Source organism: Metopolophium dirhodum, chromosome 2 (genome assembly GCF_019925205.1).
Source record: "Metopolophium dirhodum isolate CAU chromosome 2, ASM1992520v1, whole genome shotgun sequence".
In the NCBI taxonomy this organism is placed as follows: domain Eukaryota; kingdom Metazoa; phylum Arthropoda; class Insecta; order Hemiptera; family Aphididae; genus Metopolophium; species Metopolophium dirhodum.
Genome location: NC_083561.1, coordinates 40,696,421 through 40,716,285, shown reverse-complemented (window position 1 = coordinate 40,716,285; position 19,865 = coordinate 40,696,421). Strand labels below are relative to the sequence as shown.

Sequence of the window (19,865 nt, the reverse complement as noted above, 5' to 3'; positions counted from 1 at the left end):
AATAATATTATAGGTACCTCCTACCTACTATATTATAATTAAAATATGTGGTAGATACCTATAATGTAGTGTGGACAGCGCATGAAGTATACGATTTTAATTTTTAAATTTATAAACATTTAGTGTTTGCAATAGGACGAAATAATACTAAGATGAGTATGCATATCTGCAGTAAGTTATGGACCCGCAGATCCTGTGTCTTTTTTTTTTTTTTTGCATTAATTGTAGTAGATAAATAGGTACGCTCCGGATGAGAATATTAAAATGTGTAAATGAAAATCCAATAGAAAAAAAAACCCAGGGTTGTTTTAATTATCCTTAAGTCGCTTTGCAATAATGCTAGGCGGGTCTCATACATTATTCAATGTTATACCAGGAAATTTGACAATATTATTCGCTGTATATAACGCCTCCACGTGCGACTGTCAACAACGCAAAACGACATTAACGATGACGACTGAACGCGAAGAGAGGTCAATATCATGTATTGTCATAAGTAAAAGTTCGTATGAATGGTATATAATCTCGTTGCTATAGAGACTAAACATAACGGTCATTATATTATTGCAGGTTTACGTGATATATCTCACGAATAGAATATTATGCGCACTATTCTCTATCATTGTATATAATATGTTCGTCACTATATTGAGCATAATTTTATATTATTGAGTAATTATGTTTAAAAAAAAACCAACTATACCTTAATCTTGCAGCAGTCTCGTTAATAATTTACTCCAGTGAAATATATGTTAAGTTTATATTATTCTTATAAAATGTATTGACTATACATAATACTATATTGTTGGTTGATTCAAAAATATGACAATCTACGAATAACTCCGTTGCCATATATTTTATGCATACCTACACACACACACACATACGTATATGATATACATTTCATTCTGCGCAGCATCCCTCCTATATACAGATTGCTACTACCGCGACGGTATAAACTCCAACCGCGTGAGATCCGTAGGCTATTAAACTCGTCGAATAAATATCATAATGTCGACACGTCGCATAATATTGTTATTATATTCGGCAGTGTATGCGGCTGTGACGTCCGAGAAATCCGGATGACAGCGCTCCATTGTGACGAAGAAGAGGAGTCTTGGAAGTTTCACACCTCAGCCGCGCGTGGACCCAAAGAAGAACCAAATAAGCCCACACCGTGCGCGCCCGGCTTATACATATTATGAATGTCTAATAATGTGAATAAAATAATCTTCACCATACACACATATTAAAGGTATGGTGTGTGTGTGTGTGTGTGTGTGTGTGTGTGTGTGTGTGTGTGTGTGTGTTAAATGTTAATACACTTTCGACAATGTGCGGACACGATAATTATCGTAAGGCGGCAAGCTGTCAATCCAGCACAAGGCCAAGTTATCTCGTTTTGAATGATTGTATATGGTCCATATATACTATAATAATCCAGGTGATAAAAAAAAAAATGCATGGGTTTGTTGACCTGAAAACTTCGCAACAATGCCGTACGGTACATTTTGTCCAATATCGTTTTTTTCGTTTAAAAAATTGATCCACATTTTCCATACAGTTATCCTTGAAAATCGATAACATTTAAATATAAAAAAACTCGATGACCATACACTATATAATATTATAATGCAATACGACGGCAATTACTATGGAACAATATCCAGCCCGTGGGCTACCGCCATAAAATTATGCTGTTGCCAAAATTTCGAAATTCGTGTACGGATTTAATCGATCGTTCGGCCGACGATGATACAAATGGCAGTTATTATTTTTTTATCTGACGAGGGCCGAATAATATATAATATATATATATATATCGTTGAAATAATATGTAGCCGCATAAAATATATTATACGAGTACTTGCGGATTACTGGTAAAAACGAATAATAAGTCGGTACAATCAAATAATGGAATAAGAATATTAAAAATTAAAATTAATGTTCGAACTGAATTCAGCGAACTAAGAATAAGCTTTTTAATGTAAACACTATGAGTATAATTTATTATTTTTATATTTCAATAAGTATATTTAATTAATTGATTTGTTTGAAACGATTTTATAATAATACGTAGACAGTGTGTCAAATATAAATATAAAATAACTAAATTTATTATAAACAAGTATAGATGATATTATTATTATATATAGGTACTTACATCAAAATAAAGTTATAAATTTAAAATCAAATAACGTCAGTAAACACCACAATAAAGCAATGAATTATTGATACGAATCTACAAAACTAGTTTTTGAGAAATGCAATAGTGTTTGAAAAGTAAATTTGCATGGAGGAACACTGTTGCTGTTTACCTTCTAAAAATTCAAGTAAAAGTTCATAAAAGTCATTAATAATTACGTTGTGTGTTAGTGGCGTTACATAATGATTGGAAATATTAAAAAATGATAAATTGATAATATCAATTTAATTTATTTTTTCCACAGAATTCCTACATTACAACGATATTATGACAGATCATATTATCACACTTGTTCTATGCCGTTTATAAATAAAATAAATAGGCACCTAAACTGATTTTTTTTAATAGTTTTGACTTTTAATTTAATTATTTCTTACAAAAGCATTATCGCGTTAAGCTTTACAAGCTCATTTTCGGCATGCTTTCTCGTATCGTATTCTCACATTTCCTGAATTCGCGGAAAATTGAATCCACTAAAAGTAATATCTAAAGTAATACCTTTTATTTAGTTCGCTAGTATTATAATATTGCGCTATCCGATAAGAACGGAACAATAATGTTGACTGGGCGTTGTGTAATTCATAACGAATTAATATATTCTGAATATTTACCGTTAAAATGTACGAAAAGAGATCAATGTGTACAATACCTATAATGCATTAAAATGCACTTGCGGCACACGCGCACGACCGACTTGTTGAATGCACGTTATGATACTATCACTGTCGCACTTGCACCGTGCAGATGCGGTGCAACGGCAACAACGATCGGTTATTAGAACACAAAAATCCTAGGTCGGCGTATGGGTTTCCGCGTGCGGCATGCCAATTACGAAAATGCAACAGCCCCGGCAGGCTGCAGCGGTTTCCTGGATCACGATGTGTATATAGTGATAAAAATACGTTTTTCCGCTGCAATCCCATCGGACACTTTTCCGGCGGCGCGTACATAACGATGTGTGACAATAATACGAATATTATTATATCATCACAATCGCGGATTATGTGAACTGGTCGATGCGCGTTATCTTAGCGCGCACGCCGTGGCACGTATGATATTGTAATTTCACACGTATATTCATACTATACATGCATACCCATTACCGAGTAATGGGTATATTATGCTAGCATCGGTCGGTGCATACAGAGTGATTGGCCAAGCATGCTCACCGTCCTCGCGTGGATTTCGTGTACCGTTCAATAAGTTTCTGCGGCATTGCTGCAAACTGTCCTTCGCTCAAACGAGAACCGAAATTTCTTTTTTTTTTATCGTAAACTATAGCGAGTTACTATATATTTTATTTTGGATAAAATTGTTTGTGTAGGTACCAATCTAAATTAAAATCCGAACGCATATGGTTTCTGTGAGTTTTAAAAACGTACGAGTATATACACTATAACAAGATGATGGCGCTTAGAAAACGGTTTTACGAAAATATTAAATGTGCCTACGTAATGTTTAATCAGGTACTATAAATAGATTCGGACGATTATTACAACTTGTTAATACATTACTGCAAGGCTGGGCATTAACGAGTTAAAAAGTTGAAGTTAAGTCAAAAAGTTAATTTTATTTTAACTTTTTAACTTAACTAGTTACTTTTGGCTTTTCATTGACTTAACTGTTAACTTATACTAAATTTCTTTCTTAATTAACGTGAAATTAACGAGTTAATTTTTCATTTTAAGAAATAAGTTAAGTTAATTTATTTTGTTTTTAATTTTACAATATTTCACTATTTTAGTATATTTTGTTTTCATGTCAAATAATATATTATATCGTAAATTGTTTAATGTTAAAAATTTATATCATTCAAATCTAACTTATATGGAAATACTGTATGAAGTATTAACACTATATCCTATAATTTAGTTTTGGGTTGGAAAAATTAAGAACGCTAGCTAATAAAAAGTGTGTATTAACTTTTAACTTAACTGAGTTAACCTATAGTTAAATTAACCTTTAACTTTTAACTTATTGGTGCATATTAACTTAACTTAACTGAGTTAAAAAAAATGATCAACTTGCCCAGCCTTGTAAATTAGTATTAATTACTATTATCCATAATTTCCAATTGATCGTAGCCCCCGTGGACCATATTATATTACATCTTCAAAACCTGTTCGTCGTGCGGACAAATAATAATTGTCCTCAGCACGCAATATCAACCCAAAAACTACTCGCGCGAGTTTCGATCTAGTTGCATTAAAAATGTTCGAAAAGTCATCTAATTGGGGTGGACAGCATATTATTATCATAGGCGAAGCGCCCTGTATATGGGCGTGCGTAATAACATCATCACGAACCCCGATGACCGTTTATAGCGCCTCCGGTAAAGTCCAGATCGGGTCGTACATCACACGTGTAATAATCCTCAGGTGGGTGGGCGGTATTCGCGGAGCTGGGTGTTCGGCGGCCGGCGCAAGGACGCGTTGGATTTCATTTTTCTTCTCTTATTTTACGCTCGTCCTTGGCGTCATCGCCGCCGCCGCCTCCGTCATGTCAGCGTGCGGGCACGTCGCCGCGGTGAACCTTTCTATATAAGCGAGACCCGACGGAGAGAATACCACCGCCGCAGCCGTAGCATAGGTACCTATATATATATATACATACAGGGTGATTCATAAAGCGTAAAACTCTCATTATCTCAAAAAGTATTAATGTTTTTGAAAATATTTTTTTACATAGTTTCAAGTTGTTAAAGAGACCATGTTTTTTATTAAAAAATTATATTTTAAATATTTTTTATCTATATAATTTTTTAAGTTTTTACTCTTTTGAATGACAGCATAGAGTTTTAAATTCATATTCCAAAGCAGAATATTTTTCTAAGTATTTTGATTCATAAAAATCTAATTTAGGGCGAGTAGTCTATGAGGTATAAGCATTTAAAGTTTAGATGGGCGGAGTGGAGTGGTATGGGGTTACCCCGCAAATGTGTGTCCACTACAACTATGTAAAAAAATATTTTCAAAAACATTAATACTTTTTGAGATAATGAGTGGTTTACGCTTAATAAATCACCCTGTATAATATGCCGTCGGTCGGTATATGCGATATTGATATTATTATTCCGTACCATTATTATTATTAACCATTATAATTATAACGAATTTCTGATCGGCGTCGTTGACGCTTGACACGGTCGCGGTGCGCAGATAATAACACGGTGTAATAACGATAATTATCATTGTTATTACTTGTACATTAGCCGACCGATTGTGTTCGGAAAAAAACGAAATAATAATAATGACCATAAAAACTTAGCGAGCGGTCGCCATAGCGTTGCACGACAATCGTGTGCGACTACACTATGGAGCCCGGCGCAAAAGAGGCGGAACAACCCCGCCGGGAAACACGCGCCGATCCGATCCGATCGCAACAGGTGCAGCGGGATTTCGCGAAACGCGATCGATCGTAAATCATACTTACACACACACAAATATATTATATTGTACACCGTCCCTTCTTGTGGGTATACATGAATTACGAGTTCGCGTGTCCGATGGACTATATTGTAAAATAACATTATATACGCTTATTGTTGGTGCCTGTCTATATACATATATATATTATATAGCATAATAAGTCTGTCTCGGCCCGCGTCGATTTTTTTAATGTTGTACGTATATACATATTATATTATTATAATATAATAGAAACAGTGTTACGAATTTTTACGACCGCGTTGCGCAACGGAACGCCGCAGCACAAGCTGCAGAGACGTATTATAATATTATATAAATCGCGTATTATCGTCCAACGACGACGATCGTCGACTGGCGTACACGTAAATCGCGTGAACAAAATACATACGTGACATCGCGTCAAAATTTGGATGATCTTTGAAAAATTAAATAATTTAAATCTAAACTCGTATGATTAATTGATTCGTTGTAATTCTGACTATTTTTGTTTTGTTTTAGAGCTGTGGTTGTATAAAATGTGAAAATTACTTAAAAACCCTATCACACCGAGCTGGTGTACCGTGTTGAAAACACCTGTTGCTATTCAAAAAAATATTACTTCTAATGTGTGGTACGGATATGATACGGATGGCTATGCAGCCTGCTAGACGCGCCTAAAACGCTTTGAATTGTCGATTTTATCATCTCCGCCGACCGAGACAATTTGAATCGCACGACTGTAGTACCCAATGTATACATATTATTACTATAAAAAAAAAGGTTAGGTTAGGTTAGTATACCTATCATATTGTGTAGTTGGCAATTGGCGCGTCGAATCGCACCGAATCCCCGGGCATCGCAATCGAATCGCACATAATCATTAATTCATCATAACGATAATTATTATTATTTGTATTGTTATTGCATCGTGTATAACATTGTAATATAGGCGTACGCGGCGCCTCCGAATTGCGACCGTTTTGTCTTATCGTACGGAAATCTCCAACAGCGACAACTATTGCGCGGCCGTGTTATAATCTAAAGTACGCCCATTTCACCGAGAGGTCACTATATATAGGTACTAGTGTGCGGGGTGTTAATACGAGAAAACCAATTTTTCACGCCGCGTAATTTCCATCTGCCAGGTGAGAATTTATTTTAACCACCAATTTGTTAACTACATAATCGTTATAACACACTATTATTGAAGGTAAAAAAATAAAAATAAAACTATAATGCGATACAACCGGTATAATTAATCATACGCGTATGACCCATATTGATTTGTTTATGCGATAAGCTGCAATGTCAGTGATGATATTTTACAAGTTTGTTTGGAACGTAGTACATACGTACTTTATTTTTTTTTTTTTCATAACACTTGATTGAAAATATAGTGGAATAATTAGATACTTGGTGTACACGCCACATTAAATAAATTTGAAAAATATGAAAATTACAATGAACATAAGAGCATAATCTATAATTTATTTCATTAACAACTAATTTATATTAAGTTTATCGCCTGTGTAGACGTTAATAAAACGTGTATATAAGAACTGCAGTATGAATAAATTAAGACACTGATATGAAGCAAATATGTAAAACTTTTATGAGCTTATTAGTTATTATAAAGTGAATAATTATTGTAATGTTAAAAATATTCCAATTTTATCGGTGCATTACTCAAACACGACATAGATAATATTTTTTTGGATTAAAAATCCGATAGACATTTCAAGCATATAATATTCAACTTTATAATGATATCCCTAAAGCTATGTGAACACAAATGTATATAATATTATATATAGTATACTGTACAAAAATTTGCTCAATGTTTGAATATATTATTCATAACATTAATGGTGTTAAATGTTAGTGGTAAAAACTAAACAACACATAAAAAAGTATACTTACATCTAATCAAAAATAAAGTTTGTATAAAAAAAAGTGTCCAAAACTCTAAACGCAATCAATCGATTATTGATAAACTAGAAATTCTATGAATATTTTATATTGTCTTCGAAACAAACGCATCCTAAGAATGCTGAGGCTTGAAAATTTTAAGGCCGATTAAAAAAACCTTCATCTAAGATAGTATTGTCTTCCACAAAATGTAAATGAAATATTGCGTCATACACCTTTTGCCATCATTTAAAAATAGGTATTCATTCAATATTCATTAGAAAAATTGAGCCATCGTTGCCATCATAAATTACGAAAAAAAAATGTCTTAAAATTTAAAATGTATTGTGCAACGTTAGGAATACTTAGTATTATTATTATTAGGTATTTGATATTTTATTTTAGAAGGCAGTTAAATTATAATATTGTTTCAACAGCTAAATACACGAACATACGACATGAAAAAATATTCATTTTATTAGCTCGTTAATAGTTTTTGCTTTTTTTACGAAAATGTTTGCCTCCGTGATTGATTTGCTCCGTGAGGACTTAACTACTGTATAGAATGTAAACCTATAGCCTTATAATTATTATAACTGTATTATAGGTTATAGACACACGATAACATTTTTAAAATAAAACAGCGGGCTTCGATGTATAATAATAATAATAATAATAATAATAATTGTCGGTCACCTACTCACCTACAAACGGTCGTGTCCGATAGATATTTATCAGATATCCTAGAAAGTGTTTGCCTATAGATAGTATTGTTATTATCGCGGGCGGACTTGGGGATATATACCTACTGTATATTATTAGGTACATAAGTATAATATTATATTTATTACCAACCATTGCTATAACACGGGCTCGTTCGCGTTGCACCAATGGCCAATATTATTATTATGATTTGTAATTATTATTATTATTATGTTTTTTTCGCTAATTTTCATTGTTTAATAGGTATATTATGAGTGTATAACAAGCAATAATTCACAAAACGACCATAATATTATAAATCATTAAAAAACATTTCTGCTGTCGGACAAAACGGCCACGTCACGAAATCATTGCGAAACACTGATCCCGTCGTAATAATCTCATTATTGCCGCCGAACGGGGTTAATAATTTACAACATTTTCGCGGGCACGTGCACTATACACAGCCTGCTGCTGCTGCTGCTGCAGTGGTCGAAATAATTATGTAAAGGTTATAATTGTTTTTCGTATTTTTTTTCATTCCTCCTACATAGGTAATACGTCTTAAAGAAGGTTCATTGCGTCACGACGATAACGTTATTATAATAGTGCACCTGTGTCGCGGTGATTTATACGGCGAATATTGTCGTCGTCGTCGTCGTGCTTGACGCCAGCTATAACTTCACACAACGATAACTTATGTATTAATATGTGCCGTTTACAATGATTTACTCCGCCAAAAGTAAATAATATCACAACTAGATAACGCGTTAGTCAATATCAACGGCCGCACGTTTAGAATAATATGATTTGTGATTTGTCTCCGCGACAGTGACCATATTAGCACGTCACCTTTCTGTTTTGTTGACCTTGGTATAATATTCAAATACAATATCCCATCGTGTAATAATATTCAAACGAGTTTTTTTTTTATCATTATTATTATTATTATTATTACTATTTACTCATCTCGTCCGTCCTTAGTATTTGTGTGCATCTTCACGCATTGTTATTCTATGCAAAACATGACATATGAATGTGTATACATATAATATATATATATATATATACTTTTTTTTTCCAGTGACCGTCCTAATATAACCATTTCATACTTCGGTCACGTACATTGACACTCTCTATTTTTTCGTGTTCACTGTCCCCGCAATATTATAACAGTGAATTTTACGAGTACAATATAATACAATATCATACACTTTATTTGGATACAGCGGATACTATTATATAGAAAGCGTCTATTTGCTGTAATAAACTTTACGACGGTGTACATTGTTAAATTATCTAATCGAAAAGTAAATAATAAATATGCCAACACTTTATGGATACCTGGTCGTTACAAAAACATAAAAGTATCGGTAATTTACAAGCGTAGGTATATAATAATAAATTATTCGAAAACTAAAAGTCACAAAGGTACACAGTACTATAATAATATTATAATCATGATTAATATATGTCTGTATATTATCTACAGTCCCATAGTCGTTACTCGATGTTAATACCAATCAAATGTATTTTTATTTCAGTACTAACAAATCTATATTTTTATAAATTTGAAAGTGTCAGTTTCAACCATAATATTATTCTACTCGTCAAAATATATACAATTAATGTTATAATGTTCTTAGATTAAACAAATATAATACCGAATTTGGGTATACATTTATGCATGAAGTATGATATACCTATTAAACAATTATTATTTTATAATAATTATGAACATTATAAACTGTATATTAAGTATAAGTTGAAATCTTATTTATAAAACCCACATCCATAAATTTGTACTGTACTTAAATTGTATCCCTGTCTTATAAGTTATCATTTAATTATTACTTATTTAAATGTTTAAACTTAATTTGAATAGTTTGATAAGAATTATTAATGTAGATGTCTTAAAACTGTAAACACACCTTTAAAATAAGAACTGAATGTTGTCTCATCCACAAGCCTAGGTTTTTGGAGACAATCATTTAAATAATTTTTATTTGTATAATGTATGTGAATTTTTTCTTAAAATGCAATAAAATTAATACGGTTTTATTTGATGCCTAGCTATTGCCTCTTACTCTTTGGATGGAACGATACGAAATAGATTCGTTCAAAAAATTTGTAATTCGTTTATTAATTTGATTAATTTTGGTTCGATCCGATGACGGAACTTGGTGGGAATAATAATTATCGTTCGATGAGATTTTTTTTTTTAATATAGGAATAAATACTTTCCATTTCAACTATTGTTACTTAATGTGTATTGTGTTTGTCCAACGTAAATAATAATACCGGAGTATTATGACGTGTATATAGTGTATTAGTGTATGATGTATACCAGATTCAGTATATCGGTCATTATAATGTGTGAGGTCATTATGTCGAGGAACAGGAAGATAATATTGTATATTATTATTATTTCCTTCTATCGTTTTATACAAAGTGCGAGTATTGCACACCATTAGGTTTTAATGGGTAACGGCATTCGGTTGTGCACACAAAGCACCCCCGTCCACTCCTTCCGCTAAAAAGTATTTTGCAGTTTGATTAATTGTGCTTTAAAAACTCACGATTGAGACCTGATTAGTTCAGCTGCTGCAGAATTCAGAGGACGATATTACCTAACTGACGCATAATGGTTTGATTTTTATTTCCAATTCTCTCACTCCCATAGATTGGATCGTATTTAAAATTATTTAAAAATTACCGAACCGACAGAATTAATAAATAACGTATTTGCGAATAAAAGATAAATAGGTCGCAAGGATATGAGTGCGAGGAGTGTAATAATGAAATGAGTATGGCAACGCCCCCATAACTCATCGGTGATTAGAATGACTAACATGAAAGTTCCGAAAAAAAAAATAATAACATTGTACGTAGTCATTTTTTACCTATAAAAGCATATAAAAAAGTTCACGATATGAATGAAAGAAAATTGCAATATCAATTGATTGAATATTTTAAAATACTTATGAGCTCTTTTGAACATTTTTTTTTATCAACCATCCATTAAATATAATATACTTTTTATTTTAAGATGTAAGATTTCTTGAAAATATTATAAATTATGTAATTACAAAACTGCAAGTACGAAATTTACTGTGCACTGTTATTTTCAACTTATTTTAAGATAATTATCAGCAATTATAGGTATACACCCATATACTCAAACTAATATTATTTAACTAGAAATCAATTTTGTCAGTCAATTATTACAATAGACTCATGCACGATATACTGTGTACATGTTTTCACAAGAACAAATTACCGTTGATCTGCTGGTCGATGTAATTTTGTTTTATTTTTTTTTATCGAAAATCCAAGGTTCTCTTGTCATCGTCCTCGACAAATAGTTTTACTTCCCCAATGATTGATTATTATAAGAAGTTGTAATGTAAACTGATTTTTTTTTTTTTTTTTTATTGGTAGTTAGTTATTAGATCTGGGTCATTGATGTAAATAAATACGTTTTGATAATTGAACCTAAATCTAGTTTTGATGGTTATAATATTATATATAGCTATAACCTTTTCAATCACTCGAGAAATTGCAATGTTCAATCATACACATTATTTTTCTTAAACAAAATGTAACTTTAAAAACAGTAATCGCATAAAATAAAATTAATACAACACTCTGCAAGTTCATATACCTGCGAGATTAGAAAATATATACTTAACTATTATGTGAATGTGAAAATCATAATATTATGTAGGATGTACCTACCTGCACTGTACAGTTACAAAACCGAACCGAAATATAATAATAAGGCGTATAATAGTAAGCAAGGCATATCATAATAAATATACATGTGCCAAATAGTTCTTCGTCAATCTCTCGGAGCGATATACCGTTTGGACTCGAATTATAATGCTATATTATGACGTTGGATGGATAATTATTATTACTGTGACCGACACCGGTGATTTCCTCTTCAAAATTATTATATTTTATCGTTCGACGCCTATACGATTACTTCACGTCTTGCAGCCGAATATGTCTTTAAATGATTATAAACCGTCCCGAGATAAAAAGTCCGGTCGCACTACTCCACACATCAATCGTATGTAATAACTTACAACAATGCATATTATGAATATAATAATGATGTTATATTATACACGTGTTACGCATTCAACAGTCCACTGCAGCACAGTTCGATGATAGATATAATATAATATGTATAATGTATATAGGGTGTAACAGAAAGACCAGACAGATGTAATAATTTTTGTCCTAATCAATATTTTGAAATATTTTTTTTATATATATATATATATATATATAATTTATTTTCGCTTGCGTTACACGTGCAATGTAAACAAAAATATTTTTATTTTTTAATACTGAAAATAAAAAATTTTAATTTTTTTTTGTATAAATTCAAAATAGCCAATTTATGAATTTGCAATTATAAGAATAATTTTTAAGGAAAAAACATTCATCTAACTTTAGTAGTTTATTTTTTAGAATTTTTCAAAATATCAATATATTTTTGATTAAATTAATTTTGAATGTAATAACTTTTTCCGTAATATTACTGTTGGGAATTTGCCAACACGTTACATGAGTATATTTCTCAAATTATTTACTAATCATATAATTATAACAAATTTTGTCAAAAATTTAAATAACATGTCTTTTTTTCTGTTAGATCTTCCTGTTCCGCCCTGTATGTGTACCGCACACTCCGAAACAGTAATCTATATATTATATTATAATATATTTACGCACAGAATTACGGTTTGAATAATATTATATTATTATTGTTATGTAAGCCGGTCGGTATGCCTATATCTATAATGATAATAGGTATGATATCTATTATCGCGTGTGCGCTATTAATCGGCACTCTTCTCGATAGCGCGCCATCGGGTCTCTCTTTTGATCGCCGAGGTGGCTCGTCAGACAACACACTGCACGCACACAGACGCAACAAGTATTCGATGTTCATATACATATATTATCGTTATTAATACAACATAATATTATATTACTCTATATATATTACCATGGTCGTTACAACAACCCAGGTACTAATAATAATACTCGTACGCCTGCAGTGTATATTATAATATTATTATAAATATACAAGCACAGACACATATCGCGATTAATTCATGGCGTGCGCGACGCGTTGCAATATGGATCAAGGCGAAAGGGCCGGAATGGAACGTATTTTACGTATTTCGTACGCTGCATGATATATTATTAGGTATATCGTACCTATATAGTATATGTATTTTATAGTATGGGGGCACACCGCGAGCGCGTTTAATATATAATGTACATACATATTATATAGGTATATAGGCGTATAATATATACATATATATATATAATATACATATTCGTATATTTATACATTTATATATCTATATCCTATATAATATTATGTATATTATTATATAATAATATTATAAATACGCGGCTTCGTCTCCGCGTATATTAGCGCGCGCGGATTCGAGCCGCCGCCGTGATTTATTATGTTTTAATAACGACCCGACGTAAAACACGGTTCTCCGATGACCCGGTTGAACCCGTGCCAACGGTGTGCGCGTTATAATGTGTACCGTCGAAGAGCATGTGTTTTGCAAAAACTGGACAGACAGGTAGACGCCAACAGCGATGCCGCCGCCGCCGCCGCGTTACGAATGTTACGATTCCCGCCACTGCTTCCACTCTTCGATCGTGAATATTATATGAGGTGCCCCGTCGTCGTCTACCGGTGCGCATACGACTCGTATCATAACGATATTATTTTGTATCGTGATGTACCTCCATGGCTCTATATATTGTACATAATAATGATAACACGATATCGTATTAATTTCACGATGTCATAACCGTTTATAAACAAATCGCAATAAATTTTTTTCCGGTTTCCGATAGCATAATATGTATTATTTTTACTCGGCGTAATTATTGCTCTATGGTATAATAATATCACAGCACTATGATATAGTATCGACCGCTGTCAGGACTCTATAGCTATAATGCTGGCCAGCAGCTACTTTGACTGTTTTAGGACCGAAGTAATACGGGTATAGTCTTGCTCTTGCACAACACGCATGCACGGCGGCCCGCTAAACGGTCGGAATTCCGACGAGATTCCTGTCGAAAAACGTAACCTAACCCGTAATTAATTTGCCCGATTCAATAATTATAATCTATAATGCTGTAGGTATATAGGTACTCTTGTAAGCGCTCTACGTAGAAAGTAGAATTTGCTAGTTTTAAATTTGCTACAGATTTAACAATAATAATATTGTAAAACAAATGATACGATTTTCACAATTTTTAATCCATTACGAAAACCAATAAATATAAAAGTAAGTCGATACACCGTTTAAGGGGAGAGCCGAAAGAAATATTTTTGCTCAATAAATAATTCGGGCAAACGCAAAAAAATGTGTAGGATACAAGATATCCATTTGTTTTTATTTATTACTAAATTAATATTTGAGGAGGCCCAGTTAATCTAGAAATCGGCATTTGGTTAATACAATTTTCTAATTTATCACTTGGCTTTCACCAACAATCGGGCTAATGTAATAAAAATAAAATTAAAATGTACGTATTACATGTGTATCATCTTGTTTTACCATTTTCTCATTCACCATATAATACTACGGCAACCGGTTAAACTGGTCGTAGAGAGAGGTTAGATACATTCAAAAAAAAATTTTTGGAAAAATGACTAATGACCCAGCAGTTGGGTATCAAAATGAGACGTAATTTATTAAATTTGTATCATTACAATTTTTTTGTAGCAATTATATATTATAATTCATAATGAATAATATTCATATTTCATATTTTTTAAGACTTAAGAATATTAATTTTTTATTATATTGCGTGTTAGCCACGCATAAAATGTTTAATTCAATATATTTAGTTTTATAATGATTTTAGCCTGTATTTTATTATAAATAGTTCCCTAAGTAAGTTATCCAGTTCTAATAACTAAAACAAATTAACTATTTCCGCGGACTAATTAATTATTATTTTTTATTATCAATATAATTGGTAGTATATCGTATTATACAATACTAAAAATCGAAGAGCGTGATGTTCATTTTTTACACACCATATACGGAAAACTCGGTGTGTGTACTTGCTACTGCGGTAATGTAGTATGGTTAAAAGGGAAATAATAATACGGTAAAAATAATTTCTCCGAGTGTTAGTCAAAGTAAATAATTAAAATCTAAAATTAATGAATAAAAAATTTCCTCCTCAGGATATTATGAATTAAATTTAAGATTGGTGATATATCTACAATATTATTGTTCAAACAAAACCTAAATACATACCTATTAACTCTATTTTATGGGTTTCTTTTTCACCAAGTAGATACCTAATGATTTTTCATGTATCCGTGTGAATAACAAAAGAGAGCCAAACTGTTGGTTTAAAAGTTCAGTTGACGTTAGATAATTAAGGAAATGGTTCGTGCCCGGTGGGCGTACTTTAATTAACACAGGTGGCATTTAAAACTAGAAGGGAACAATGATCAACAAGCTAATAGTGAAAGGTTAAATATATTTAATTTTTAAAAGTGTTTTTGAAACGGATTTTCGAAATCATAAACGTATTCGTTGGGTTTGACAAATTGTTAATAGCTTCTACATAACCACGTGGTTACCATCATTTCATAACATAATAAATAATATAGCGATATAATACCATACTATATGTAGGTATATAGTCATATAGATGACGATACTTGAATTCACGCGCATGCCTTATATATACTGCAGGCGTACTGCGTAAATACACGGATACGAGTCAAATCAAATAATATTATTCTACTCTGACTTATATTCTATATAGTCGCCCAATGGTTTTAGTTAAAATCCAAATTTAAAATAACCTATTTGAGACGTACACAATATTATACGTTAAAATAATAACGGACCAAATAAATAGTCTTTAATAGCTATAATTTATACACTGTTTACTGAACTATTATTAAGAACGGATTATATTTGGCCCAAACAGTTAGTAACAGTGACATAGTGTTTAGACTGATCGGATGTTAAAAAAAAAACATGTCCCTAGGCAATTCGAATGAAATAAATAAAATATCATGGTTTTCGCGCCGACGACGAATGTCCTACGTCTTTGGCTCGGAGGCTCTAAAATGACCGCTGGCTCATTACCCAACGAAACGACGAAACCTGTAACCATATGGCTTTGCGCGATTCATTAAAATATTCTATAGAACGGATCGGCTATTATATTGGTAGGTACGTCACTTTATAGTAACACACAATTACCGCGTGCCACACGAATACTAACTGTTTTCGGAAACCAGTTGAGTTAAGGGATTACGACACTACATCATTGTCATTATAGGAAATGTGTTTAAAATCAATTTTCAGTTCTTATAATATCAGTGTACGTATGATGTACGAATCCGGCTGGTACGTTTAAATATACATTATAGGTATATAGATATATTTAGTTTAGTTTATTTTATTTTATTTTCAACAAAAAAATGCTACATAATATACACATACATTTTAATATTTCTGCACGTCTTTTAAGTTGAAACTTGGGTTGGAGGTGTAGTTCTAAAAATAACTAAACTAAACTAAATACTATCCTATATCCTATATATCCTATATAGTCGATCCTTCATTATTCTTTTAGATATAAGAAAAACGACTAATGTGTTCATTTGACACAATATGTAGTATTTCTCGTTTGGGTTTATATATATATCGTCGGAGCATGTGAATAATGTTTATTAGAATGAAATGTTAAAAAAAATATGAATGCCACTAAAGGAAGGATATAATAAATGAAATACAAAATAAATTGTAAAAAAATAAACAAAACCAGTTAATAAAATGAATAGGTAGTATTCATTTATAAATAGGGTGTTTCATTAATATGGGTTTAGTCAGTAAATCTTTTAACTTATTACACTGTGTAATATACGTATATTTTTAATATTCTAAGTTGTAGTTTTGAGTATAAAATTTTCAATTAACAGCAAAAATTTAAATTTATAATAAGCTACCTAAACTTAATTTATAAACTATTATTAATAATAAATCCACCATGACAGAAATAAAAACCTGAAACAGCATACAATTTTAAATCCAAAAAAACATAGTAAACTGATACTTTTTTTATAGGCACTTTAGTGATAAGATATCTATTATTAATAACTAATAATATATGAATTCCGTTTTGTTGATTAAAAATAAAATATTTATTGTGTTAGTAGGTATATTATGATCATAATAATTGATTATGAAAATAAACTTTAATATAATAATATATAACACTCCAGAAATGTTATAATTTTCTATAGGTATCATTTTTGTTATAATACTATTATAATAAAACAATAAAATATTATATTTTATTATATACTAAATCCCTATTATTTTTTATAATAATAATTTTTTTAATAATATTCTATTCAATTAAAATTAAATGTATACCTATTTTTAATCGATGATTTATTACTAAATAATGGTTTATGAATATAGTGAGTTAAACTATTCTAATATACCTACCTAACAAGTATTGCATAAAAAACCTAATTTAACATGTTTTTAAATTATATTTTTTAAATCAAATGAAAGTGTCATCACTGGGTGGTTTATCTCCTCAAATTATTTAAATCGTGTTCTATTGTTTTCTTAACCCACATATTATACTTAATACTTATTATATCTACGATATAGATTGTATATTATCTCTTAAAAATAAAAAATAAATTATATTTTTTAATTTGATCAATCGCGCAGTATACTTGTATAATAATATTATGTTTTTGGTACACGCGAGATTAGTATAAAACATCGAAGGAAACTTCAAAGTTATAAGGTTTCTTTGAATAATATCTAGTCCAACAATAATATTATATTGATAATGCTAATACCTACGTAAAATCAATGTTATAAACTTATGACTTATAATACGTATGTAACGTGTTCAAAAAAGAACACCGTTCGGATCTTGTAACTTTTGAGACTATATTATTTAGCAGAGCAACATAGTAATAAATAATAATATACCTATATATTGTCCACAGAGCACCATAATAGAACACGAAAGAAAATAAAGTTTTGGCCAATGCTCGAAAGTGTTTTATATGCATAGTTAAATATTACAGGATTCGAATTTTTTCACACGCCCTTGGGGGCTGGTGCGTCTTGCGCGCGTTAAAGTCTCCAACCGCGACCAAACAAATAACGGCTGTCGCATAATATAGTCAACACTTTAATTATTATTACAGCATTTATTTTACAGTGGCATGCTTGACTCACCTTGCTCTGAGTCGCTCAGATCTCGTCTGGTTCCGGGCGGCGGTGTGGTTGGAAGCTGAGCTGCTGGTCGAAAACGACGTAAACCCGGCGGCAGCGGCCGCGGCAGCGTTGGCGGCTGACGCCATAGCCCCGGTGGACGTGGACGTGGTCGTTGTCGTGGTCGTCGTCGTTGGCGACGACGCCACAGACGCCGGAAAGACGACTCCAGCGCCCGATGTCCTGTTGGCGACCGGGCCGCCGGCGACTACACCACCGGACCGGACGTGTACAGTCACCGGTAGCGGACCGGAAGTGCGAACCGCCCTGTAACCGGACGCGGCCGGCACGGCGGTCAGCAACGAGCACGCGGCTGCCAACAGCAGTGCTGTCGTCATCGCGTTCATCGTCGTCGTTGGCAGTGGTTGTGGAGGAGGTGTTGTTGGAGATGCAGTTGGTGGCGATCACCGAGGGTCCTAGGCGGATGCGTCGCCCGACGCATACATGTCGAAGAAAAACCACGCGAAAAAAACCAAACCGATTATTTCCCGGTCGACAAATATGAGAAAAATATTTTTAAATAGACGGGATTCTAACGGGGGGGAAAACTCAAATTCCCGGTGCCCGGGGGAAACGACGGCGACGACGACGAATCGAACCGAAAATTATCACGAAAGACGCGAGCGAAACTCGAAAAATTCCAAAAACCGAATTTTTATTTGTTTATTGTTATTTTATTATTATATAATATCACGTATTGGTATGAATATTAAAATATATTATTATTTTTTATTCGACGTTTTTGATATTTTATAGCACTGTGTATTATTGTATATTATATACGTTATCGGCGCACGATAACACGCGGCGGCGGATCGATGATAAGTGGCCGGCGTGCGTTCGTTCGCCAGCGTGCACGGCGGTGTTATTGCAGGTGTGTGCACTCGCGATGTGTGTATGTGCGCGCCCGTGCGTGTGTGCGTGTGTGCGCGCGTGTGTTTGTGTCTGTGTGTGAGTGCATGTGGATATATTATTATTATATTGTGTATGACGATTGTCCGGCGCGCGACTGACGGGTGCCCTCACGCGCGGACCGCACGCACACGCGCGCCCGGGCCGCCGACTATGAGCGCGCCGCCAGTGGATATACGGTTTTACTTTCACTGTGCAGCGTCAAATGTTATCGTCGTGGTGGTGTCGTGTGCGTCGAATCACCGCCGCCGTTGCGCACGCACAGCGACCGACCGATCGCGTGTATAATAATAATAATAATAATAATAATAATATGACACGATACGATTTTATGACAATGTCGTATCGGTTAGGTTTGCCGTTTTTCGGCAAACATAATAATGTAATATT

At 32.7% G+C, this 19,865-nt stretch overlaps 1 protein-coding gene across 1 annotated transcript in view; it reads right to left on the bottom strand.

Moving 5' to 3' along the window:
* The window catches only part of LOC132939236 (uncharacterized), a 95,353-nt gene extending 75,712 nt beyond the window's left edge, over positions 1 to 19,641 (bottom strand). Inside the window, exon 1 of the mRNA XM_061006310.1 lies at positions 18,528 to 19,641. Within this exon, the coding sequence (XP_060862293.1) occupies positions 18,528 to 18,910 (383 nt within the window). The 5' untranslated portion in view covers positions 18,911 to 19,641. The remainder of the gene's footprint in view (positions 1 to 18,527) is intronic.
* Between the last annotated feature and the right edge of the window lie 224 nt (positions 19,642 to 19,865).